The sequence below is a fragment of the Homalodisca vitripennis genome, chromosome 3 (genome assembly GCF_021130785.1).
Source record: "Homalodisca vitripennis isolate AUS2020 chromosome 3, UT_GWSS_2.1, whole genome shotgun sequence".
Classification (NCBI taxonomy): domain Eukaryota; kingdom Metazoa; phylum Arthropoda; class Insecta; order Hemiptera; family Cicadellidae; genus Homalodisca; species Homalodisca vitripennis.
Window position 1 is genome coordinate 76,373,259 of NC_060209.1, and position 27,958 is coordinate 76,401,216.

The 27,958-nt window shown below is 30.4% G+C and overlaps 1 protein-coding gene across 1 annotated transcript; it reads right to left on the reverse strand.

The window, feature by feature from the left end:
- Positions 1 to 41: 41 nt before the first annotated feature.
- LOC124358245 lies at positions 42 to 27,848 on the reverse strand. The gene is made up of 8 exons (XM_046810538.1): positions 27,763 to 27,848; positions 12,881 to 13,077; positions 12,665 to 12,781; positions 12,305 to 12,565; positions 12,018 to 12,203; positions 11,572 to 11,774; positions 9,310 to 9,394; positions 42 to 139 (listed from the first exon to the last, which is right to left on the reverse strand). The coding sequence occupies exons 1-8, from the start codon at positions 27,846 to 27,848 to the stop codon at positions 42 to 44; spliced, it is 1,233 nt and encodes a 410-aa protein (XP_046666494.1).
- Between the last annotated feature and the right edge of the window lie 110 nt (positions 27,849 to 27,958).

Below are 27,958 nucleotides of genomic sequence, written 5' to 3' on the forward strand. Positions count from 1 at the left end.
CTGGAGTCTGTCTCATTATGTCTAACATACAAGCGCGCAGTTCAATCACACAGTATAGACACAGTGAAGGAGGGTAGGGCAGGTCCAGAGAATGTGTCCCTGGGGTCTCCTCTCAATCCTGGAGTCTGTCTCATTATGTCTAACATACAAGCGCGCAGTTCAATCACACAGTATAGACACAGTGAAGGAGGGTAGGGCAGGTCCAGAGAATGTGTCCCTAGGGTCCCCTCTCTATCCCCGCTTTATCACTTCATTCTTCCCTCCGATGTTATGGCCTCCAATACATTGTTGTATTTATTTCTCAAGCTTGCAGTAAAACAGTTTTAAAAATAAAGAACATTTTTCTTTAACATTTCATTGTTTAAAATAATCAATGTTTAACTAATTCTCTTATATGGATAGCATAGAAATAAGCAGAAACCCCGTGAGACCAGGTTTAACGTTCGAAGTAGTTCATTATTATGAATCGCATTTTCTATATATCTTGGTCTTAGGTTGGCTTTAATACGTGTAAACGTTAAATAATCCCAATAATGTTTATTTCTTTAATTATAAAAGTATATTTATGATTATAAATTTTTTGGTGGCATTTGTTAAAACTACCTTGAGTATAGAACAATTCTGTTTTATGATCCCCACAAAATTAAGAATGATATTCATAACCGGGAAAGCGAGTGCCTCACGGTTTAATACATCCGACTTTGGATCGTTGAACTTTTTATCAATACTATCGACCTTGTACAGTATTGAAATTTCTCCTAATTCTGTTTAATAGGATCCTCGCTTAGGTCAGTTGTCCATTAGAATAGGACTTTGGATCGTTGAACTTTTTATCAATACTATCGACCTTGTACAGTATTGACATTCCTCCTAATTCTGTTTAATAGGATCCTCGCTTAGGTCAGTTGTCCATTAGAATAGGCAGATCAATGCTAAAATGGGATGGATGATATGAATATCATTGTCAAAGGGTTCTTGTTACAAAGTTTATTATCATAGATATTTTAAACATAAAGCTAGAACAGCTAGTTAACGTCGATTACTAGAATCTGTTAACGTTAGTTACAAGTTTCATCAGAATCTGGTGAAAATTGTGCTTAGTTTTTTAAATAGTCTTGAAATACTATTTAATATACAACCTATTACTTGTCTCTTGGTTATTCAAATAGTTTTTTCCACATAGTTTAGGAATTTCTTACTCGTTGAAAGTTATTTAACGCATACCTAATAAATAAATATACATTTATAATAAATAATATATGAATATAACACAAAAACTTTATTTCTGACTTATTAACATACATTGTATTACATTTTCTATATACATTTATAATAAGTAATATATGAATAGAACTCAAAAACTTTATTCTTGACTTATTAACATACATTGTATTACATTTGCTGTAAGACCTATCAAAGATTTATTTTGTACGTGACATAAAGTATTTTTCTTAATAAACCCAAAAGGGGTTTTTATATAAATGTTTTATTTTAATTTTTTACAATTTAGATTTTCATAAATATTACTGTAACAAAACCCTTGGGGCTTTTATTTGAAAATTTAATGATAGGCTTAAATCAATCACTATTATGTCATAAAATTTCATAAGAAATGTAAAAAAAGTATTTCAGTAATAACAAAAAATAAAAAATGTACTCGAATAAATAGTTAAACATATACAAATATATTCAATACTTAACTTCCTTTTGGCATTTATTGATAAGTATACAATGTTTAAAGTTTAGCAAAAGTTTAATTTGATATAAACCCATTACAAAATTAAGTAATAATTAAATATTTACTAAAAACGAGTTATTTAATCTGAGTTTCGTCCATATGTACAGGCTTATAAAACTCCCAAACTAATGACATTTATATCATCAAAATACTATGAGAAATCGCTTACATGTCTTGCAATTCAAAATGTTTTTGATGACGCGTTCTTTCAAAAACATGAGATTCAAATTTTCACATACCCTTCGTCACATACACGTTAATATGTTGAAAAATTCAAAATAAATGCTGGAGAAAAGTAGTAAAATATCCATGCAATTTATTTGAAATAATAACATTTGTGGGACTTTATTTCTGCATATTTATGTATAATGTTATTAAATCATTTATTTTACTCCATAATGTATTTCATATTACTAAAAGAAATTTTTCTGCAGCTTGTTAACATTATAGTTTCAAGTTAAAGAATGTTTATAGTATTTCTGTAATGAGAAATACAGCGTTTAGTGTATTAAAATTTAAGATATTTTTTGTTAACTGACATTATTACCTCAATATATTAACTTTAAAAAATTTTAGCTTAAACAAAATTTATTTTGGTTTTCAGTAATATATTGTTGTAAGGAAATGCCCACAAAATACTGGATAAATTATAATTTGTGATTACATGTTTATTCTAAAATATCTAGTAATAATAAACATACACGTATAATTTATTATATATATACCACTAGTTACCCGCGGTTCCGCATGCAATTTCAAAAATTTTAAAAAAGAGAAAAGTTTCCTCTAATGCATTTTTATGAGATTTTGCTACTTTTGAGACCAGTATGATGTAGCCCAGAGGGATTTTTTCAATAGACATAGGCTTATATGTTAACTAGGGACCCTAAAAATGTCAATGTAAAATTTCAGAACAATCGATCCGTAGATTTTACCTGATTGGGTAACACACACACGCAAAAAGACAGACAGAGAACATTACATCCTTAAAGTAACTACTTCATTTAGCGGTCTATGGATGCATGTTTTGCAAAGAGGAAACACTTTTGTTTTGCGTCACGCGGCACGTCACGTTTGATCGCTTTGTAGCCGCTAGGTGCGGGACTATAAGGGGGGCATTTTGGTGTCAGGGCGTTTCCAATCTCTGTTTAGTGGCTATCCAAGCGGCCTAGTGAGAGATTACTGTCGCTTCTTGTTGAAGAGACTACTTCTTTTTGACAGCTATGGATGTATGTTTTGCATATGCTTTCAAAATAGAATGACAGCTTTACCGAGACGCAAACAAACCGTTATTTAAACATTTATCTTAAGAAACAAAAGTTATCGTTACAGTAAAATCTAAGGGAATATAAAGGAAATACAAACCACAACATCATACAACAGTGTATATGATAAGGAGAATAAAGAAACACTTCTCTAATCTAGTTGTGTATTACAATGATTTGTTTTCTCTTCGATCTAATATTACACTATACTAATATTATTATTGACGTAAATGTCCGAAATAAAGCATAACTTAATAGAAGTATTTACAGCTCATTGGATTAAAAATTGAATTCTAGCACAGTTAATATTAATTCGTATATCATTTTACTACTAGTTATGCCCAGATGAGTTAAAAACGGCTTACAAATCAATTGATTAGATCTTTTATAAGTAAAAAAGCTGTAGTTTCAAGTAATTATAGAAGGATATAAGTCATTCTGTTAATCATAATTATAATATGTATTCAATTATATTGGACCTTCACTTACATTCACGTAAGAATAAATAATAACATTTCCGAAGAAACGCAAAAACCAAGATAAAATTAATAACGTAAAACGATAACAACAGAATTACGACGAGATATTTAACGACAATAGGTGCTGCGTTTAAAAGGCAGTCAATAAGTTTTTTTGGGGGAAATTTTTTTATTACAATTATTATAAGCCCATAATTTCATTTTTAGAACATAATGACGAAAATGAAGTAATTATTAATAACGATAATATAGTACTGAAATATCAATAAATATTTTAAATATAATATTTTTTGCATGTAAAGTTAGTGAAAATGTAACCACGTGAATGAGTACAGTATATTGACAATCCTATGTTATAGATATTCGGAACCTGCAATGACGTTAACGATGTCTTGTCACAGCCAAACCAATTGTCAGCAGTGAACTGTAGACTACAGAATACAGATGCCTGCACTCACAAGGAACAGTCACAATCAAACCAATTGTCAGCAGTGAACTGTAGAATACAGAATACAGATATCTCCACTCACAAGGAAAAGTCACAGTCAAACTGTTAAGCGAGCGAGGGGCAAGCTAGACTGAATTTACATTTAGAATAGCATGCAAAGTTCTGTCTCTTCTAGATTGTACTCTGTACTACTTTCCGTGGTTATCCGTGAGATATGTATTTAAATATTCTCTTCTTTTTTATCTTTAACTTTTATTTACTTTATAAATTAAAGAATTCTTATTTTACAAGGCGAAGTTAGAGCTAAGATGCCTCTTTAACAATAGCTTCCATCTTGGTTTATTCGGGTGTGACATGTTTGTGCTCAGCAGCCAAGGGACATTCTCTCCAGTCAGGAATGGATGCAGTTTGTCAAGTATCACTTATTTATTGTAACCTTGATTGACAGTCTCTTTTGCATTTAATTTTTTTTAATATCTTAGGGTCTTTTGATAAACTGAATAACAATGTAGATTTAAATCCTCGAAACTTAGTGTTATAATATTTTGTAACATATTATAACAATAGTAAATTTTTCAAATCCTACTGTTCTTTCTACCATTTTACTGACAATAACGAAACTTAAACAAAAATGAACTAATCTGTTATAACCTGTTACTTTTACTTCGATGCAGGAGTTCAGCAATGAGCAAAATAATATTAAGAGTAGGTGGTAGTGATAATATAATAATCCCAAGAAAAAGAAGCTATGAATTTACATGCACTTATCTATTTCTTCCCTACTTAATGAACGATGTTGTTTCAGAAATTAAAAAGTAGTATTGCACATCCCTTAATAAAATTTACAAAACCTAATAGTGCCAAACATTATTTAGACAGATAATGGATTTTGCACATAGAAACTTATATTCACGATCAATTTCATTTGAACTGCTCTTATAAACGCTTTTAATAATATGTTAGATGCAAAATTTAAAGTATGTTTTCAAAATGGTGATTCTCGGGTACTCAAATGTATTTGATTATGTCATGTATACATTTTATTCTGATACAACTCATGATTGCAAGAGGTCAAACTTTTAGATAGATCTTTAGTTACAACCTACTTTACTTGTGACACCGCACTTTTTATATTCTAACTTTCTTAATTTCTGTATGAATAAAACTATTTAGGTTAAAGCAATCTGAAATAGTTAATTAAATTCTAACATGAGACTATTAACCTACAAATATTTATGTATGTTAAGACCAAAAATTATAAGGCAAAATATGATATGTATACACTGTACCGTTTGGATCATACTCATGTATGTAATACTGGTGTACCCTATTAATTGTTAAGCTTAATACCTCTCACTGTTAAGCTTTTGGATGAAACCGATATCGTTCCTGGAAAGTTATTGGTTTCTGGTTAATGCGTTTCGAGATTTGAAGAGATGATGGCACATTGATATCTTGCCTATATGGATTAAACAGCATTTCTGACATTCATACACCAAAACCGTTATGTATGATATAACTTCAACTGTTTTATGATTAGTATAATTCTTTTTAGTAATAAAATATATAACATATTAAATCAATTTAATGTAAAAGAAGTATTCAGACTTAATGGTTCATAAATAATTCCGTTACGTATTCAGAAATAATGTAATAACAATTTGATATAAATTACGCTTCGGTCCTTAATTTAATTTATAACTACTAATTTATATTAATTTTCCATATTTCAATTAAAAACAATATCAAACAAGAGTATTTATAGTAACATTCATATATTCTAAACTTTCATATTTGAAACATGGAAGGGAATAACACTTTATTTATATCTAGTTGAAAGTTAAATCAGTTGTTAGATTCAGTAAAACTAGTTTACCTGAAAATTTATGCTCTGCAAAGAGTATTTTGTTTGTTAACAATGCATTTCAATCATGTTCCATCAGAGAACTCACTCCAATGTTTTAATGCGAGTGTTTGGAAATTTCAAACTGCAGTATGTTAGTAAGATATATAAATATATACAAAAAATGATCTTCAAATGGAATTTTATTAAAATTTACAAAATAATTCTTAACTTTTTTTGGAGTCGAATACGCTTACCTAATAAGTTTAAAAACGACCAACTTATTTCAAAGATAGTGGCTTAAAAAAGGGTGAACCATGGTCTACTACCTATTTTTACACAACTCTTATTGAATCTCTGTATCTGGAGGTTTTACAAGTCTAGAAGTCCAAATTAGACATCAGTGTTCAATAACATAGACACGTTAACATAACGCTAAGGTCTCGGCATTAAATTGGCATCGGAAACATTTCCTTATAGAACGTCCTTGCTCAACTCGTTAAGGTGAATACAATCTTTTTTTTAAATATTCATACTACGTTCTTGATTATTTTTATATTTTTATGATCTCTTAAAATGTCAATAAAGACTCTATGTTTGATGATTTAAGTGATTTTTGCGTTTATAATATCGCCAACGTTGGAATCTACTGTAGTCGAAATAGCAATATAAATGACCTCATTCGAATTTAACTTTATTTTTCACACAATTATTCGTACAATATTTGACTGATTTTACTTTTACTGAAGAACTATGCACATAATGCCCAAGTATTGCTTGTTTCCCCCATAATGACTAGAATATATTTAGATTGTAATATTTATAGATTTGTAGATTGTTGATTTCACAACTTTTCCATGTGGTGCTGCCATAGCTAACAGCTCTCAAAACTTGAGTCACTTGCTGGAAAATTTAAAACGAAAGTTATAGTCGAACTAAAGTTAGATGATATTAAAAGGACAATGCTAAATGAAAAATAAAGTCACAATCATCACAAATTTCAAAATTGTATAGCAAAACATATACGGGTGATATACAAAGTTACAAAATAATTACTAAAATGTGGTTCATATTGTACGAGAAGTTTTGCGTAATAGTGATGGTAGAGGTTTCTTGTGAAATTTGGCTTATTACAGCACCTCGTATCAGATACGTACGTGTACACATTTATCCATTTTAAAATTCTGTAATAAACGTAAACATTAAATTGATTTTCATTAGTTTTCGCTTTGAGGTATAAAACATTTTTTTTAGGAAACATTTAATTTTAGTTTGAAATAATAGTAAATCTTATTTATAGGTTAAATGTCTTACCCGTTTATCTCATTATAGTGTTATGTGTACTCTCATAGTACTTAGTATAACATGTAATTGGTTTTTCTCAACTTATGTATTTAAATTTTCAAACCCTAATATCAAGTACATTCTGTACACATGGTAAATCAATTGCAAGAAAACCCTCATCGGATTAGAGTCTGAAGTAGATAAATATGGAAGATTGCTCTATTCCCACTTAATTCATGATAAATACCAAATGTAAATACCAAAATATAACATTTAACTTTGATCTATTATATGATTATTATTAAAGGTTATATTATTGCTTCATATAAATATCTTTTTATTGTAAAGTACAATAGATATAAGATTTTGCTATCAAATTCACAATGATTTGTGTGAAACAAAACAATATAAACATAAGAATTAATTTTTTTTAACTGTAAATGTAATGTAATTTAAAGAAAATCATGCAATTATGATTTAAAAAATCTGTGCTATATATATTGTTATAATGTTTTGCAAATTTTATCCACGCCTATTTATCCAAATTGTTATGCCTTTCAATTAAAATTTATCGTTAAACTTTGTTTGTTAATGATTTTGTCAAATAAATTTCCCACTACATTAGAACGGTCTGTAAACTTTCAGAGACACTTCTCATATATTTATATTTCATAATATTGTTACTTAATCATATATTTTGTTTATTCCGTACTTTTCCTATAAAATCTAATTATGTATAGTATTTAAAATATCTAGAAATAATTATTAGAACTATAATAAATATATCCGGAGTAAGTGCTAAAATATAGTTGATGTTATAGGAAAACATCTATTACTATTTTTAACATGACGTGCTACAGTGATAAATTTATCTATATGACTAATAGTAATAGTTTTAACACTTTGAATGCAATAAAAATATTTTATATTGCTAGTATCATATAATTGAAATTTTTAGGAAATTTCTAGAATTACCATAACCGTATTCATAATATAAAGGGGTGAGAAGTGGAAGTTAAAGGCAATATGCAGTTATTCCAGACTGAAGAGACAACTAAGGCAGCTTTACAACACTCTGGAGAGCATTAAACAGCTTCAGCATCTTGAGAAAGTTACCCTTAATGTTTCACCATGTTAGTTAAATATGATTAACATATACTCGTGAAATAAAGTTATACTGTACATTATATATAGTATGAAAATAAAATTAAGAATATTATTTAAAGATATGTGACAGGCTGACAATAACATAAAGTAAAACATCTGAAGAAGGATGATGTTTGAAGAAGGAAAAGAGTGGAAAGAAAACTACTAACCAAATACTTAATAATCAACTTAAATATTTTAATATAGTATATATTTTTAGCGTAGCCTCCATAATTTTTGCTAAAATTACGGAATCAAGGGATGTATAGTAAATGATACATCTGTGCCCTCCTTTGAAATCTGTAGTCACCAAGAAAGAAATGCAAGTCAAACAACTTGAGTTTTTGGTTAATATGGCCGTGATTGGGTCTCAGTTATTTTACGAATCTATGCTTTCACTCTTTGCTCGTGAGTTATTTCTTTTAGTTCTGTAAAATTAAAAACTTAAAATACTTATAAATTACATGAATTTTACATATACATAAAGTATTAGATGATATATGTGAGAACAAACTTGGCTTGAGTTTTACTAGCTTATACATTACTGTGTAATCAAAATAAAATTGAATCAACATAATGAAATAAAACCAATACATCTAAAATAATAAACTAATTCACAAACACTATACAGGATCCACAGGTATGGGGAAGGGGTGTTCTTAGTAGTAGCTTGGACTCTCGACTCACATTCTCGTACAACAACAAAAATGATAATGGCGTGGAACTTATTTCAATACTCAGTATATTGCAGGAATATTTAAAAATAAAACGGCTTTTTATATATCTCAGAGACAATTTATTTCTTTGATACGCCACCACCTTACCCTACAACAGTGATAAGTCCACACAAATTATAAATAAATAAATTTTTATGGAAATTCGATATAAACGATTGTATAATATTCATTGTATAATATTTCATTTTAGATTTGGTCTATTAAGATAAATTAGTAATGATATATATATATATATATATATATATATATAATATATATATATATATCATGTCACATCGTCCTAGATTATAAGCGTAGTTCAAAACACAACGTTATACACTAGTAGCTAAACGTAGTTCTGAAGTTATCTTGAGAAATGCGATGTCTCACAGTCAGCCGCTCCGGTGGGACGTGGCTGTACAATATGTGTCTTGCGGGAATACTTACCTCCTGCCACACTTTTCTCTAGGTTTACCTGAATATAAGTGAGCCAAATAAATTGTATATGTTTCTGTTGAATTATAAATTCGTTAGATAATATTATGAGCTTATTTAATGTTTTATAATAAAACTTCAAAAACTATCATTATTAAATATTATGGCGATGAATTTAGATTTTCAAAATATAAAACTTATAACTGTGTTGGTATATTAAAAGCGTTTAAATGATAATGTTTAAATTAATGATGTCATTTTTTATTTTTCAAAAATCTTCATAGTACTGTACTTCAATATTTCAACATATATCATAGTCTCGAAATACATAACCGATTACTTGACTCATGGTTAGTTATATAGTATGTTCCATATAATTCATACTCGTCCATATAATCCATATAATCTCTTACTCTTAGAAAAATATTTTCCATTTACTCATTAAATAAATATACATTTAGAATAAGTAATACATCAATAGGATCCAAAAAGATTTGTTTGTACACAAGATACATTATATTACATTTACTCTAAGTCATTATGTTCCAGAATAATTACTTTTATTTTAAACTTATACAGATATATTTAATACTTAATTTTAATTATATACAAGGCTGCGCTAAGTAGCTTACGGACGGTCAGACAGACAGTCATGCAGAGAGATACTGTGTCAGGCTTCTATGGCGCTAATTAACTGTCGTCTTATCGGCCTATGGTATTGTTAAGGGATTTTAATGGGCCGAAAGCACTTTACGCAAGATGATATAACCGTCTTTATGGGGCATTTAAACTTCCTGTACTGTGCTCAAGCACTGTTTTATGGAAAGTAGTTATGAAAGCATATCTTCCGCAAAAGCAAAACGTTCAATACATTATTTTAAAGTATATTTCTTGTCTATTAATTAAGATAACAGATTGATATTAAAAAACTGTAACGAAATTTATGGAATAAATATTTGTTTATTGTAACATTATGAATAGCACTCTTACCAGAACGTCCTACAGTAATAATATGCGTGTAATTGTCTATTACTCGCACAATCCTAATCAAATCGTTCTGAAACGCCTACATGCCTTACACAAAAATATACCAATAAAAATTGTGTGTCAAACCTTCTAAAAGTTACAGACACGAAATAGCTACCAATAAATCAATATTTGAAATAAAGAACAGTAATTCTTATGTAACATTTTACTGAAAATCTTTCCCTGTTAAAAGTTTAATTTGATACAATCTTATTAAAAACAAGTAATTAATAATTAAACTTTTACTTAGTTACAAAGGTTTCTAACTGACCTTCGACCATAAGGGTAGACTTTGATACACCGTTTTTTAATAAATACTTTATACCGTATATTTAGAACGGCTTTGCCGATTGAGTTAAAATTTTTCATATTGATAATTCATACAAATATCAGGTTTGAAAAAATAATAATTTATTTACTGTATTCATTGAAGAAAGTGGACCTATTATTTTTCTTAATAAAATAACTCCAAAACTGTAAATTTTTGTAAGATTAGTCAAGAGCAACTTAAAATCTATTTAGTACATGCTAAAACATATAACATATCTAGATACAGTCTGTGTTAAACAGTGTTTCTATAAAAAATGCTAATAAGAAAGTTACAATTATCAAGCATTATACTTTCAAGTCCCATAATGTAAACAAATTTATATTCATAATAAATAAATTAAACAAATTTAAGTGCTATCATAAAACAAATGTTACACAAAACAGTTGACCCCCTCCCAAACACAGACATACACCATTAGATTTGTATATAGGCCTAATAGATTATTTATAATTATTTAGAAAAGATCTTGCTCTAAATGATTTTTTTCAGAATAGTTACATTTTTAATGCTACATTAAAGGCATAGAGACAATCATGTATAGTTTATTAAAAAAGTATTGCTACATAAATTTTGTTGAGTCTGATTTCACCTATTATATCAAATGATAACTTAAAAGATTTACGTAGCAACAGACATGTATGCTTTGCTTAAATTTATTTAATAGTACGATGTTCTATAACATTACTCATAATATTTTACCCATGAAAGGTAGTTTATATTGCATTAATTTACTTTCGCATGTGTTCGTACTTAAGTGTCAATAAATATGAAAAATATAGTATTTTTACAGGGGAATGTTATAATTAAGTGATTGCGCAAGATGAATTTAAAATCCTATTTTGATGACGTTTGGATCCTACATTGACGTTACAAAATGTCTCGTGCAAAGCAAAACCAATTGCCAGCAGTGAACTGTAGACTACAGAATACAGATGTCCCCACTCACTAGGAACAGTCACAGTCAAATCAAATGTCAGCAGTGAACTGTAGACTATAGAATACAGATGTCCCCACTCACTAGAAACAGTCACAGTCAAACCAAATGTCAGCAGTGAACTGTAGACTACAGAATACAGATGTCTCTAGTCACAAGGAACAATCACAGTCAAACCAATTGTAAGCAGTGAACTGTAAACTACAGAATACAGATGTCTCTACACACAAGGAGAAGGCACAGCCAAACCAATTGTCAGCAGTGAACTGTAGACTACAGAATACAGATGTCTCTACTCACAAGGAGAAGTCACAGCCAAACCAATTGTAAGCAGTGAACTGTAGACTACAGAATACAGTTGTCTCCACTCACCAGGAACAGCCACAGTCAAACCAATTATCAGCAGTGAACTGTAGACTACAGAATACAGATGTCTCCAGTCACAAGAAGTCACAGCCAAACCAATTTTCAGCAGTGAACTGTAGACAACAGAATACAGTTGACTCCACTCACAAGGAACAGTCACAGCCAAACCAATTGTCAGCAGTGAACTGTAGACTACAGAATACAGATGTCTCCACTCACAAGGAGAAGACACAGCCAAACCAATTGTCAGCAGTGAACTGTAGACTACTCAGAATACAGTTGTCTCCACTCACCAGGAACAGCCACAGTCAAACCAATTATCAGCAGTGAACTGTAGACTACAGAATACAGTTGAATCCACTCACAAGGAACAGTCACAGCCAAACCAATTGCCAGCAATGAACTGTAGACTACAGAATACAGATGTCCCCACTCACTAGGAACAGTCACAGTCAAATCAAATGTCAGCAGTGAACTGTAGACTATAGAATACAGATGTCCCCACTCACAAGGAACAGTCACAGTCAAACCAAATGTCAGCAGTGAACTGTAGACTACAGAATACAGATGTCTCTAGTCACAAGGAACAATCACAGTCAAACCAATTGTAAGCAGGGAACTGTAGACTACAGAATACAGATGTCTCTACTCACAAGGAGAAGTCACAGCCAAACCAATTGTCAGTAGTGAACTGTAGACTACAGAATACAGTTGTCTCCACTCACCAGGAACAGCCACAGTCAAACCAATTATCAGCAGTGAACTGTAGACTACAGAATACAGATGTCTCTACTCACAAAGAAGTCACAGCCAAACCAATTTTCAGCAGTGAACTGTAGACTACTCAGAATACAGTTGTCTCCACTCACCAGGAACAGCCACAGTCAAACCAATTATCAGCAGTGAACTGTAGACTACAGAATACAGTTGACTCCACTCACAAGGAACAGTCCCAGCCAAACCAATTGTAAGCAGTGAACTGTAGACTACAGAATACAGATGTCCCCACTCACAAGGAACAGTCACAGCCAAACTGTTAAGCGTGCCGCAAGCTCTCGACTTTAGACTGAGTTTATATTTAGAATAGCATGCAAAGTTCTGTCATTTTTTGATTGTTCTTTCTTTACAGCTTTTAGTTGTTATATGTGATATTTCTATTTAAATATTTTCTTAATTTTTACGTGTAACATTTATTTACTCTTACAAAATATAGTATACTTTTAAGAGAACATAATGATTCTAAGAAATTGTAACGAAATGAATGCACATTTCTATTGGTTTAATACTGTACTTTAAATATTATCTTCAACATTATAACATTATGTTCAGTGCGATACATTTTTGTGTCGTTGTAAGAAATTTTATAAATTTTTAACTTATGTAATAAAATTTACTTTTTACATTTATTATAAATTATGGTACATTCTTTATGAAACCTACTTATTGAGTAACCCAGAAATATACAATAATTAAGTCCATAACGTTATAAATTATTAGTTCGAGATGATTTGCATTTGTTTGTACAACTTTTTCACGCCACATCTTTTATACAAGAAATGAAAAATGAACTATCAATATATTTGCCTATGGCAGAATATCTTCAAAGAGTTAAACATTTTGGCTTAACACATCTTAACACTTATTTTGATAAACTTGGTGTCCGCCTATCTTTTATGGTTCTACAACAATAAATTCTAAAGGATTATAATTATAGTAATTCAAATTTAGGGTACAAATAACTGACATAATAAGAACGAAAACTATGATAAGAACGAAACTTGATTTTGCTCTTATTACATTGTAAATTACATAGGGGTAAATCAAAGAAAATAAAACAAATAATAAAAGCTATGAATCCACATGCAATGGAAGCTTATCTCTTTGTTCTATACTCACTGAGCGATTGTTTTTTTCAATAGAAATGAAAAAGAAGTATGTTTATAAAATTACACAACTTAAAAGAGGCAATACATTTTAGGCATATCAAATAGTTTGGTATACGAATATAGAAATTAATAATAAATATTAGTTGAACTGCTCTACTAAAAAATGCGTTAAATGATATAGTTGGATTGAAAATTTAAAATACAGTGTCTGAAATATTATTGAAAAGTATTCTGTTACCTAAATTTAGATGTGCTATAATCATGTATTAAATTTTATGCTGATAAAACTATTTTATTTCATAATGCAAAATTGTATGAATGGATTCCTTTATCAACACATATTTTGTGAATTTAAATAAAAATTTATATTAAGCTCCAAACAGAGTGTCCCAAGGTGCTTGGGGGTACGTGTGAGCGAAATGGTTTACTTGGTGATATGTTTTGATATTCGATAAAATTATATTCGTGCATCTGGGCTGAGAGAAGTAAATACTTAAAACACAATCCAATATAATTTTAAAACACAACATATAAATGTAAATTATATAACTAGCAGAGATGACATTTATTTCCAACACGTGTTCCGTGTTGGTATAAAGTAACCAAGTGGGGAACACATAACAACGTGACTCTTGCCCCGCAACGTCTCAGTTCTCATTTTATCACAATGTCGGAATTATTTTTAAACATATATTTTATTAATATTCTGAAGTAGTAGCTTTGATTTTAACTTTTGTTTTAAAGTTAATGCAATTACAACTAACTATACGTATATATATATATATATATATATATATATATATATATATATATATATATACATATATATGTACAGATTTAAATATTTTCTTTCTTTGCCTTCTTCCCCGTATTACATGTTATTCTATAGTTTTTATTTATTTCACTAATTACATAAAACATTTTAGATTGAAAGTTTCTTATTTCTCCATGAATAAAACTGTTTACGCTGAAAGAATAGGAAATAGTTCTACACTTTTCCCTTCTGCGGTGTGAAATTATTAAATGGAGCCTATTTCAAAGAGTATAGTATCAGTACATTGAACTGTAATAAGAATCCATTTACATACAAGTATCTATGTATATTTAGAGCAGACCATTATTACGTTAAATAAACTATGCGTAGGCTGTACCTCTTGTAACATACTCATGTATGTAGTAATGTTATAACATATTGTAAAATGTGTCTAGTATATCCCTGTTAATTGAGTAATCTGAGTCATTAATAATCTTTCGGGTTAAGCAGATATCGTTCCTGGAAAGAGATTAGTTTATGGTTATTGCGTTTTGGAGTTTGGAGAGATGATGGCATATTAATAAATTTTGCAAACATATTAAATATAAATTCTGAAATTTTTTATACAAAAAATGTTACGCTCGATGTACTTTCAACTGTTTTATGAATATTATAGTAGTTAAACTGTAAAATATCTAACCCATAAAATCAATAAATTAAATTAATCTTCATACTTGATCATAAATTAGTCTGCTAAGTATTTATGCATAAATGTATTATTAATTTTTTGTTAAGTGGCCTTTATGTTACTCGAAATAATTTGCAACTACGAATTTACATAATTTGTGCTAGTTTTAATTTAACTTAAAATGTCGTACGTAAATGGTGGAATATCGCTTCAACTGTAATATTTACAACATCGAAGAAAATGATACTTTATTTCTATTTAGTTTAAAATTAAATCACTACTGAGAATCAGGCATACTAATAACTCGCAGTTTGAAATATCATAGAAATTAATTTTTCATTTTATTGTAAAAATACCTTTGAGTGGAAAAGTAAAAGAAATATTCGTATAGTACATGCTTTGTTAAAAAGCACATGCAAATTATGTTCCATGAGAGAACTGATTGCAATACATCTTTTAATACTTTGATATATTACGGAGCAGTATTTTAGTAATATATAAATATTAGTAATAGTATTTCTAACCAGATTCTCAAAAAGATTCCGAATTGATGACATAAAGAATAAACATGATTGAAGTTCCTGAAATAAGTTATTAGTCACTGGAATGAAGGAAATGGAGACTTGGACGCAATGACTGAGATGACAAATTGTCATGAGATGTATGCAAATAGTCTCACTAAACTTTGTGTTAAGTTTTGACATCTAGCGGTGCAGATCGGAAATGGATAGGGTCATCAAAGATTCAGAGATCACTCCTGTCATTTCCAGACGGTTTGACCAATTTAATTAAAAACTTAAAAGCCTTGTACTTTAATGTGAACTACTATTTTCGTATAAAATATGGAGTGGCGGCCCCTTTACGGAGGGGCACACTCTAACTAAATGTTTCCATTACCGACCCCCCACGTAACGCAACTTTGGAAATGTATAAAAAATAAATATTCTGGCGCAAAACAGAAGTCACTATCTATCAAAACTTTAAGATGGCGGCCGCTAAATGGCGGAAAACGGCATTTTCAGTTATTTAAAAATGAATTTTCATGCACCTTGGTACATGACTTGCAATCGCGTAACTGATTAGTTTAAATCGCCCCCCCCCACTTATTTCCATAATGATAGCATAACACAAAAAGAGAGTTGGGTTATTCTTTATTAATTAACAGTAATATTTCAGAGGATTAAAATTAAAATTATGTCGATAAGCACGAATTTTACAGTGGTTTGGAAGAAAACTTACATGTTTTGATGGTTAAAATAGAAGCGTTAATGTTTTCTAAGAGAACGTCTTTGCTTAGCTCTTATCAGTAAATACCGTTTCTTTAATAGGATAATGCTAAGTCCTGGAGTTTTTATTATTTTGATTTTTTTTGTGTTCTCTTAAAATATCAATAAAGATTCTTCCTTTGTTTTTTTATAGATTTCTACGTTTATGGTATCGCCACTATTGGAACGGACTAGACAGGATTGTGAAATAAATTACCTTATTTGAAAGTAACTTTATGTCCGCACATTTATGACATGGACTATTTGACTTTTTTACTTGTACTAAGAAATTGTTAACTTACTAACAATGGTGCGGCCATAAGTACTAATTCTCAAAAAAATTCATGTCATTTTGTGGGAAAATGGAAATCAATAGTAAAAATCTAGAGTTATGATCGTACGTAAAATATATTACGAATAAAATGCTAAACGAATGATAAATAAAGAATAACAATCATAACGAATTCAATGGTTAGATAGCACACATATACGGATGATAAGCAGTTACAAGAGAATTACACGACGTTGTTTCATTATTCAGCGAGAAGTTTTGTGTGTTATTGATAATACAGGTTTTGCACATTACTACATCTCTTCTTAGATACGTGGCTCTAAAGAACGTTTTTTCCTTTTTTTTGAATCTATCTCTACTTCTTGTGCATTTTTCAGGTAGAGAAATATCATTCCATTTTCTATATCATTTCTACTATACCAATTTATGGTCTCTGGATGGTTCCAATTAAAACTTTTGAGAGCGGAGATAATATTTAATGTATTAACAAGGGTTTTTTTAAAAATAAAACTGAATATATAATTTGTATTTAATAAATAATCTATAAAGACGTAATTTATTCAAAACTTTGCTTATAAATCAATTTTATTTATCACATAATGTAATTTGTTACTGGCTGAACTTGAATGTACTTTTAAACGAAATAAGAGTTCATGATGACAAGTTAAACATAACATGTTTATTAAAACGGTAAACGAAACAAAGAGCTTGGGGAGATGTGAACTTATCCATCGTCGCCACCCTAATGTAATATCCACCCCACCTGGGTATGAGCAGACAAATGCTTAGACATTTACCGACATCCCCATGGGTTTAGAGCTATCCAACTTATCTCAAAACCTCTACTTTGAAAATATTAAGATTGCATGGTTTTTGTCAAAGGTTTATCACGTTTAAAACAGCCCAGACTTTGGTGGCTGCTAAAATTTATTGAATAAATAATAGTATTGCTACTAGTTCATATTTTATTTTATATTTATATTTTTCTGGATCTATCCACCTAATTTTACAAAATCCTGAGGAAATTCTGGTTTTAACAATATTTTTCTACATCATGACGTTTTTTGAGACATTTAAGATTTTATCATGGCTATTTTCAATATTCAGTTCTATACTCAAATCACTGGAAGAGAAACTTTGAATAAAGTTGATTAAATTTAAGAATTTTTAAATTCATACAATTGGTTCTATAAACAACACAGAGCATACAGAGATTTTAACAACAAATCATTTAAAAATGTTACAATTCAAGTGCTGTGAGATTCATACTTACGTTTCATTTCTTTTGCAACGACCACTATTAAAGTTCAGGCCAGCTGTACATGACGGAATAAAATAAATTCACTTACCTCTCAGTTAGCCAGTTCAAGGTCATATTTTATTGAACATATATAAGTTACACATAATATATTTTATATAAACTTCATGTGACAGCTAAGATTTTACTGTTAACTGTGATAAAATGGCGTGGGTCCAGAATGCCTGGCAACAGATTGAAGTCGTCAAATTTATAGTAATTATTGTTTCTATACTACCGCCTAACATAATTGTGTGAGCTTTAAAAATTATTTTAAGTATGGGTTTTTTTAATATGCTCTCCCTTTTTTATATTTAAAAATGGTCAAACATTGTTTAAAATAAACTAAAATTAATAAAATTAATTTCATCACTCATGTTTATTTAAATTTACGCTGACAGAAAGCGTTTTGATAAGGCTGAAAATTAATCAGTGTGCTGGGTTTTATTACTCAGCAGTTTTATTACATAGTAAAAGGTGTCGTGAAGTTAAAATATTATCGCTTGTCACGCAAGACTGCTGAAGTGTTATCTAGCCACCTCCAACACTGTGGACATAACGAAATAATTTAGACCATAACATAAATATCTCTGACTAATTTCTGTCTTCTTACTCCATTACCTCAAAGCTTATTTACTATGTCATACTACAGGGCATTGCTTATTGATATTGTACCGTTTTATATCATTAAAACATATTTATTAGGTCGTAAAAATATATAAGAAAAATTAATATTGGTGTCGTTACGGTATAGTTAGTAATAATGTTTGTACTAAAAAGCTGATTTGACCATAACAATGGCTATATTAATGAAATACACATTTTCTTATAAGTAATTTTTAGAAGAAGAATCTTTTAGTGGTTTATTATAATGATAATTTTTCTGTCATGTATTTCATTTAAATTATGGCATTAGTGTAATGCGTAACAAATACATAAACTTACATGTAATAAAGCAAAATATTTGCAAACTATTTCTATATTTAAATTTAATTTACGTTAAACGTTTTTGTCAATATTATCATTTATATTGTGAAGTACTTTCAAGTTTATTAAAAATGTTGTTATTCTTTAGGAGCAATTATTTTAATGCTGTTTTACTGAACCATAAGATCCTAATGTAGCTTGCAGGGATATTTCTTAGTCAAATTACACTAAAATGTAAATAAAAACAAATAGTTTTTACGATCACTATAACATTTATTAGGTTTATAGTGCACTACAAATTAATGAGGAACGTATGTAGATTGATATTTTATTATTAAATACATTAGACCTAGGATCTTGAAGTGAATTTAGATCAAATATATCCATTTATTATTTAATATTCAAAAGAGCATTTTTAGGAAGAAATTCATGTTTTTACTGTGTTCTCGGTATTATAACTTTGAAACAGAAAACTGTAAACAAGTCGAGATTTAGATAAGAGTGTTTTGTATTGAAGATCTAACTTTATAAAACGAAAAAGATAAATTGATTTATATTGTTTTTAGCTTTTAAGTATGGGGAAATTAGTTAGGAAATAGGAATTTTTTGCCTGGAATACCATATTATCTCATTTATAGGTTACATTTCTCACCCGTGCATAAAATCATACTGTTTGTTACATGCACTCTCATACTGCTTTTAGTTTTAATACATCGTAATGAATCGATGAATTTATAGTTTCAAATGACGTAAATGTTTCATAATTTTCCAGCACTAACAAGCGTATGCTGTGCTCAAAATTAATCAATTGCAGTGAAACATTCATCGGATTAGAGTTTGAAGTAAATAAATGTGGAAGTTTGCGTTACCGGACTACTTCGTGTTGTGGTATCGGCAAATCCGTCTATATAGCCTCGTCCGCCACTATGAACTACAATCTGGCATTTACAGCATATTCAAACTTACTTCAAGTTAAATACCAAAATATAAGATTATATTTCAATCAATAAATGATTATTCATTGCAGCTTGTACTTATTACTGTACGAAACGTTTCATTATTATATTATTTTTGAAAACTTTCATATACAATTTTATGTTACATTGTAACTGTGTAATTTGTAAATATTAAGTACAACAGATTGACATTGCAAAGATAAAAGAGATAGATTACCAATAATAGAGGTGTGGTAAACGTAATTACTACATTTAACATGCATTTTCACGATCGTTCCTAATAACTGATCCTTATATTATGTTAAGATTGATTTTGTACCAAAACATAACATATGTGATACATTTTTTTTTAGTTTCGGCATAGTAAATACTAAATATATTTAATGTGGTAGAACGTTTTCTTAACATATTTTTTAGTTATATTTTTCACAATTTTCAGTATTTATAATATGAATATTAGTAAGAAAAGGGGAATAGCAAGTATAACTGAGCAGTTAGAAATTGAAAAAATGTTATTACTGAATAAATAAATTACTATACCACAATTGCATTGCAATAACATATACATTTTAATTTATTTCCATTATTTATTAAAGTACTAATGTAAATATAAAATAGGTTACACACTATAGAAGTAAAATCTTGTAAAGTCCTGCTCTAGATTATTTGTTGAGCGATAAGATTTGAATTATTGTCAATATTAATACAGTATTTAGCTATTTACAGTGCTAAATGTAATATACTTCATTATGAATGAAATTAATAAATTTATTATTTTGATTTACTAGATAGGTCAATTAGAAATACCCAACGTATTTTTAATTCAATGCACACCAAATTCAACAATAATAAAACAATACTTTTTATAACTAATGTAACTATTAACAAGTTTAACTGTAACGTTTTACCACTATTTAAAATGCATTAAAATTATTGCCTGATTTAGCTAAAGAAACACACAATGCAGCGTGTATAATAAAAAAACACATAAATATAAGAATACATTTTTTGACTATATTTACCTATACTTCTTTTGCAAGCATATGCAATATTAAGCAATATTTTGTAAGCAAGCTAATATTAAGGATATGAAAATTACAAAATGTAACCTATTATCTATCTTATTCAGCTACAGAATAAAACATAATAATTACAATTACTTAGCGAAAAATTAATTACATTTTTTTGGGAAATTTGCTAATTCTTTTACATCTAGCACAGCATTGTACTTTGGTAAACTCACAGAAATAAAAACCCATAATACATGCAATTAATGCACATTTTTTTAAAACAAGAAGTACATACAACTTGCAACATTTTTCTTGAAAAAAAACTTAGGAACAAAAATATGCAGTTATGGTTACAGTCGTAAATGGTTAGTAGACGAGTGAAGACATATTGTGACCTGTATTTCCGTATTTAGTTTAATGATTGGTGTTTTTGTATAGTTTTTTTTTATTAAAGTGCATGTCTTTAGTGTTAGTGAAGTTGACATACAACATGTAGGTTGTGATTCCTGACTCAGGCGTGCCACAAACGCTTTAGTAAGATTTTGTTTATTTTAACCTAGTTTTGTAATTATGTATTAGGTTAGTTCTTTACCTGAAGAAGAGATCAGATTGCAGATCTCGAAACGTAGTGTTACTGTTTTCTTGTTTCACTTAACGATGGCAAATGTCCGGAAAAATCCTGTTTCCTTCACAATCCTTCCATCGTCAAAAATAACCTTCAAAACAAAGAATTGATTCTCGGTACGGACCCGGAACCAGTAAACGAATCAAAGACCTTGAGAGCTTGCATCTTAAATTAATTAAACACATTAATCATTTAACTTTCTTGCATAAATGTAAGGTTGAAGACCTTATGCCTATAGGGGTTAACTCTAAAAACTCTTTTCATAGTAGGAAAGCCAGTAAAATTTTGTCTTCTGGCTTCTAAATCTTTACTTAAAGAAAGAATTGCATATCATCATCGTGAAAAATACCTCCTCCAAAATAGTATTGAGTGTAAAAAAAACTGAATTTAAAAACACTGATCGGTACAGAATTCAACAACATTCTCGAAAGCATCCAAAATAGATGTATAAAAGTTTCTGAAACAGATAAGAAAAAAGAAAATCTCCAAACTGGAAAAAATTAGGCCTAAAAAATGTGATTTGCCTAAGGATGGCAACGTGAATACGGATGCAAATAATAAAAACGTAATCAATCTCTCTTCGAAAATCCTGAATGAAGCGGAAATATCAGTATTATCCAAGGGTTTAAACTTTTTCTGTGGCACAAAAATCGGTAAAGGCACTGGATTTCGTAAACTGGAATTGAGTCGGCTGTTTCACAGTTACCTGAGGAACAGGGTGACCGCTTCCGCTGCGAGGCCAGTCTTTTACTCAGAAAAATTCCTCCCACAAAACCCAATTTAACAATAGAGGAGAAAAAGGCCAGGTCGATTCCTTTGGGAAAGATGACACGGTCAAAATCTTACCTGCCGACAAAGGCAACGCTACTGTGGTACTTGACTCAGTAGCGTATAAAGAAAAAGATTGCGGAAACTTTAAATACTGGCAAATATACAGTTTTTTAAAATAAAGACCCGACTGATTCATTTGAAACGCAAAGTAGCAAACACCTTAAGAAAACATAAAGAATTTTTTTTCAGATAAATTTAGATCTAAATTAACTCCTCACCACTCCAAAATCCCCCATATGTATGGCCTTCCCAAAATCCACAAACCTACCATCCCTCTCCGGCCCATCATTAGTTCTCGTGATTCACCTTGCAGGGAATTGTCTAAAGTCCTCTTGGACATCTTAACACCATTGGTAGGAAAAACTGACTCTTTCATCAAAAATTCCAGGGATTTCGTAGAGAAGTCAAAATCCCTAAAGTTGACTGAAACTGACAAACTGGTAAGTTTTGATGTCGAAAGTCTATTTACAAATGTACCAGTTCCAGAAAACTCTCGGAATTATTAAATCACGTCCTCAAAGAAGACCAAACATTAAAGGATAGAACTAAACTTCCCGTGCCAGTAATTATGGAACTGTTAGAACTATGCACTCAATGCAATTATTTTGAGTTAGAGGGTAAAATTTACCGTCAAGATGAGGGGATGGCAATGGGTTCTCCACTGTCTCCCTATTTTCGCCAATATCTTTATGGAGGAATTCGAGCGAAAAGCTTTGGCTTCAGCTCAGTTTTCAAACGAAGATTTGGTGGAGGTATGTGGATGATACCTTTGTTATTTTTTTTCTCATGGAGACATTGAATTAAATAATTTTTTGAATCACATTAATAGTATTTCTCCTTCCATCCGCCTCACAATGGAAGTGGAAGTCCAAAACAAGCTTCCCATTTTTGGATGTGTGTGTATAAAGAGATAGGGATGTCCTTAAGACAACTGTTTTTTCGAAAGATAACACACACAGGAAAATATTTAAATTATCAATCCAACCATCAAAAATCTGTCAAAGAAGGAGTAGCCTACTCGTTGTTTGATAGAGCAAAGAGCTTGTGCTCAGATAAAGATGGACTAAAAAGAAGAATTTAAGAAAATTGAATCGGATCTCAGAAGCAATGGATACCCTCAATTAGTAATTAATAAGTGCAAACGAACCAGAAGAATCATTCCTGAGTCAGAAAAACAGAATTGTGATAAATTTGCGTTTATGTCAATCCCTTATGTGCCGGGATTATCGGAGAAAATTAAAGAGTAGGTAGAAAGTACAACATTAGAACCGCGTTTAAAAACACACAACACTCTTAGACAAAGTCTCGTAAAAACAAACCAAAAAATGGCACACAGGATTCCAAAAACTGTGTTTACAGTATAAAATGTAGCTGCAATAGGGGAATACATAGGCGAGACAAAAAGACCACTAAACATAAGGATAAAAGAACACAAAGAAAACACGAGAAAGGGTTTTCACAGAAAAGTCAAAAAATTGCACACCATTGTTTGGTCCGAAGACCAATCATATGAATTGGGATGAAGCCCACATAATACATCGGGAACCACATTTCTTCAATAGGAAATTAATTGAGGCAACATACATTAAATTGGCAGACCAACCAATCAGTCAACCATCAGTCGAGATTAGGCCGCTTTGGTTGCCAATTCTAAAAAATGAACTAAAGAGAATACCAAAAGAATCAAACGGATCGGATATTTGCAATAAACCAATGCGGAGTCACAATAATGGTTTTAAGAAGTTCATCTCGCATGAACCAATAATAACGAAAGGGCCCATTCCTGTTCCCCTTCCCTTGTATTTCCGCCATCTTGTTTTAGCCGGCCGTCACGATTACCATTGGCTACCCCCTCTGGTCAGTCGTAAATGGTTAGTAGACAGTGAAGACATATTGTGACCTGTATTCCGTAGTTTAGTTTAAATGATTGGTGTTTTGTATAGTTTTTTTATTAAGTGCATGTCTTTAGTGTTAGTGAAGTTGACATACAACATGTAGGTTGTGATTCCTGACTCAGGCGTTGCCACAACGCTTTAGTAAGATTTGTTTATTTTAACCTAGTTTGTAATTATGTATTAGGTTAGTTCTTTACCTGAAGAAGAGATCAGATTGCAGATCTCGAAACGTAGTGTTACTGTTTTCTTGTTTCACTTAACGATGGCAAATGTCCGGAAAAATCCTGTTTCCTTAAATCTGTTTATAATATTTTTTAATGATTTAAAATTTAAAATAAAAACTAAAACTAATATTACTCTGCATAATAATATATAATATTGCAAAGAAAATATAATTTCAATCAATCAGTCCTTCATTCCTGCCGCTCAAATCCATTCTCAGCAGCCACGGTCATCCGATCCAAGAAGAGTTTTTTCAAAGCTGAATTGAAAATGTAGTCAAATTTAAAAGCCGACCCAGCAAGGTTTACTTCTGGCAGGTTTATACCTTATAGTTGAACTCACACTGTTTCCACAGTTGAACCGCAAAAGTCGAGATTCTGAGGCGCAAGGTTAAGGGTAGTTTGATAGGGCTAGTCTACTGCAGGAGATCCACCTCTAGTTAGATTTGGTGGGGTTCCCTAAGAGTCAAAGGTTGATGCCAGCCTAGAATTGGGAGCATGCGACCTCCTGCCTGCTTTGACTGGAGAGGCTGGCTTCCCTTCCTAGGAGACATGACTGAGACTAATGCCCTAAATATTTCCTTATGTATCTCGAAAAGAGGCGGCCACTACTCCCAACCGTACCCATCCAGAATATCCTGTCACTTCGGATGTAGCGCAAAGGTCCTTTTAGGACTAAGTGTAATTTTTAAACTTCTTGTCCTAAGAGAGCAAAAAAACTTATAAGACATAAAAAACGGACAAATCCAAAATATTATTTGTAGCGAGAGTTTCATCTTTACAGTACCGCGGGGCAGGTTGGGAATCAGTTATGATTCAGTAATGGCTTTATTTTTTATCTATACGGATTTACATTGTTTAAGATTTTTATTTAATAAAATTGATCATTATGATATAAACGGAACAGTTACATCGCTTACACTAGCATATCTGTACGTCCATGGAAACAAATAATCTGACGGTTATGTTCGAATCACACCCACACAAACTAAAGTTCCTAGTCGTAATAAAATCGGATAAAATGTTATTTAACCCTTGACCTGGATGTAATAAAATTTTAAAGCACTGACCATAACATAAATTCTCCCAATAGCTGAAATTTTAGTTTTCTCAAACAAACAGTAATGTGAACTGTAAGATGAAGATCAATAATTTTGTATTAAAAAATAAATATTCTAAATTTAATAATTTTAAACATTTGTTCAATATTGGAATTTCGTCATTGGCTGCAAATGTTGTTAGTCCCGTTCTAGTTGCTTTTAATAGTTATTGTACCCTTACGGGCACTTAAGTTTTCATAATAAATCACCTTGATGTAGGTTCCTGTACTTTAACTTTACCTCGTCTCAAATATTAATATGACAAAAGAACAAAAGAGTACAACATTTCCAAGTACGTATAGAACCGGGCATTTCAATTATACTGAGGTAGAACGTGCTCAATATTAATATTTAGTACCTTCAGAAATATATATCCTAATGTGAGATATTTTAACCTTAACAATTCTTAAAATAAATTTATTTTATATTCTTTTCTACTTATTTATAATTAACTCCTAAAAGGGCCTCACACCTACGCCAAACTTTCTACATTGACTCCTTGGACATCATGATTGTCATCCCTGGTCATCATCTGTGGACACAAAGTTTTAAAAACTCATTAGAAATTTTGTGTATTTTTCGTAATGTGATTTCTAAAAACATGAATTAACTTTCGTTATATAAAAAACTATTTCCATAGTAACTTAATAAAATATACGTTCTCCTTTCCTTCATGTATACGTACATCTTATAAATTAAACTGAAATTACTACGGTTTAAAAAATATAATTATTTATATTCTTTTGCATTTTGTAGTTTAATTTAATAACCTACACATTTATTTATTCTAAATTTATTCATTCAAGCATTTACGCCTTGCAATTAAATTAAATATAAACCCTTTGTGTATTTAAGATTTTATGAAATAAATTCCACACTGCATAAGAATATCCTGTCGACTTTCAGAAAAGCTTTCAATATATTTGTATTGCATACAATAAAAAAATACATTTTTATATAAAAGCTAAAATTGTAATGAATTTACGAAAAATAACCAGAGTGAGAGTTGAAGCATAGTTTCCAATTTAGGAAGTCTATTATCATTTTCAAGGCAAGTGCCATAAATATGCCTTTACCTATATAAATATTGGTGATAGTTTTAATACAGTTAATACAATTATAATATTTTATAGTTCTATTTTCTTAATGGCGACTAATTTATAAATATCTAAACAATGTCTAATTTACTAAAAAGAATTTAATCTTGTGGGAAAGAAAGGAAACATCATAACCGTATTCAAAATATATAGGGGTGACAAGTGGAATTTAAGGCAATATGAAGTTATTTTTAAGTGAAGAGACAACTTAGACAGCATTAAAAAACACTCTGGAGAGCATTAAACAGTTTCAGCTACTTAAGAAATTTGCCCTTAATGTTTCAACATGCGGTTAGAATAGATAAGCGTATAATCTTAAAATAAAGTTAAAATTTAAATAAAGGATAGCATTCAAATAGAAAAATTTGTGGTGGATCGCCTTTAACATAAAGGAAAACAACTGAAAATTGAGGAATTTTGAAAAAGAAAAAGATTATTAGGAAAATCACTAACGAAGTATAATTAATATTAATATTTAGATTTAGAATTTATTACTTATTCTCCACAATGTTTGCTATACTAAATGAGGGGCAATAGATAAACAGTAAACAATACATTATTTGTGCCCTACTTTTAAAACCGTTATTCACCAAGAAAGAAACGGAAGTCGAGAAACTTGAGTTGTTGGGTAAGGTTGTCGCGGACCGAGTCTCGGTTATTTTACAAATCTATGCATTCATTCTTTGTTCATAAGTTTATTCTTTTTAATAACATCCTGGAAATTAAATAATTTAAACAATTATAATGTATGTTATAAACATTTACTAGGTTTTTTCTTAGCTTTAAGAAGACATTTGATACTTGTTTTCCTGTGAAGCTAAAAAACGTAGTCCTACGGGAGGCAAAAATGGAAAAAGGCATTTGGCCCGATCTGCAAACTGGTACACACCGGATTTAGCTGACCTACGTAGTCTCATTGGCATAGTGTGTGATATGTCTAAGAGTAGGTCCAATCTGAAACCTTGGGTGCAACATCTGAGGAGGGAATACCATGCTAAGGTTATGGAGGCCAAACAGGCTGCAGTGGGAAACTTTATTGCACAGTCTCAAAATCTATGCAAGGCAGCCTGGGACTATATAAATAGGAGTAAGCACCGAGTGTC

Coding starts and splice junctions, on each gene's coding strand:
- LOC124358245 (XM_046810538.1), bottom strand. CDS start 27,848: ATGGTATTCCCTCCTCAGATGTTGCACCCAAGGTTTCAGATTGGACCT. Junction 13,078..27,762: donor CACTATGCCAATGAGACTAC/GTAGGTCAGCTA, acceptor ATATAAACTCAG/TCTAAAGTCGAGAGCTTGCG. Junction 12,782..12,880: donor TTTGACTGTGGCTGTTCCTG/GTGAGTGGAGAC, acceptor TGTATTCTGTAG/TCTACAGTTCACTGCTGATA.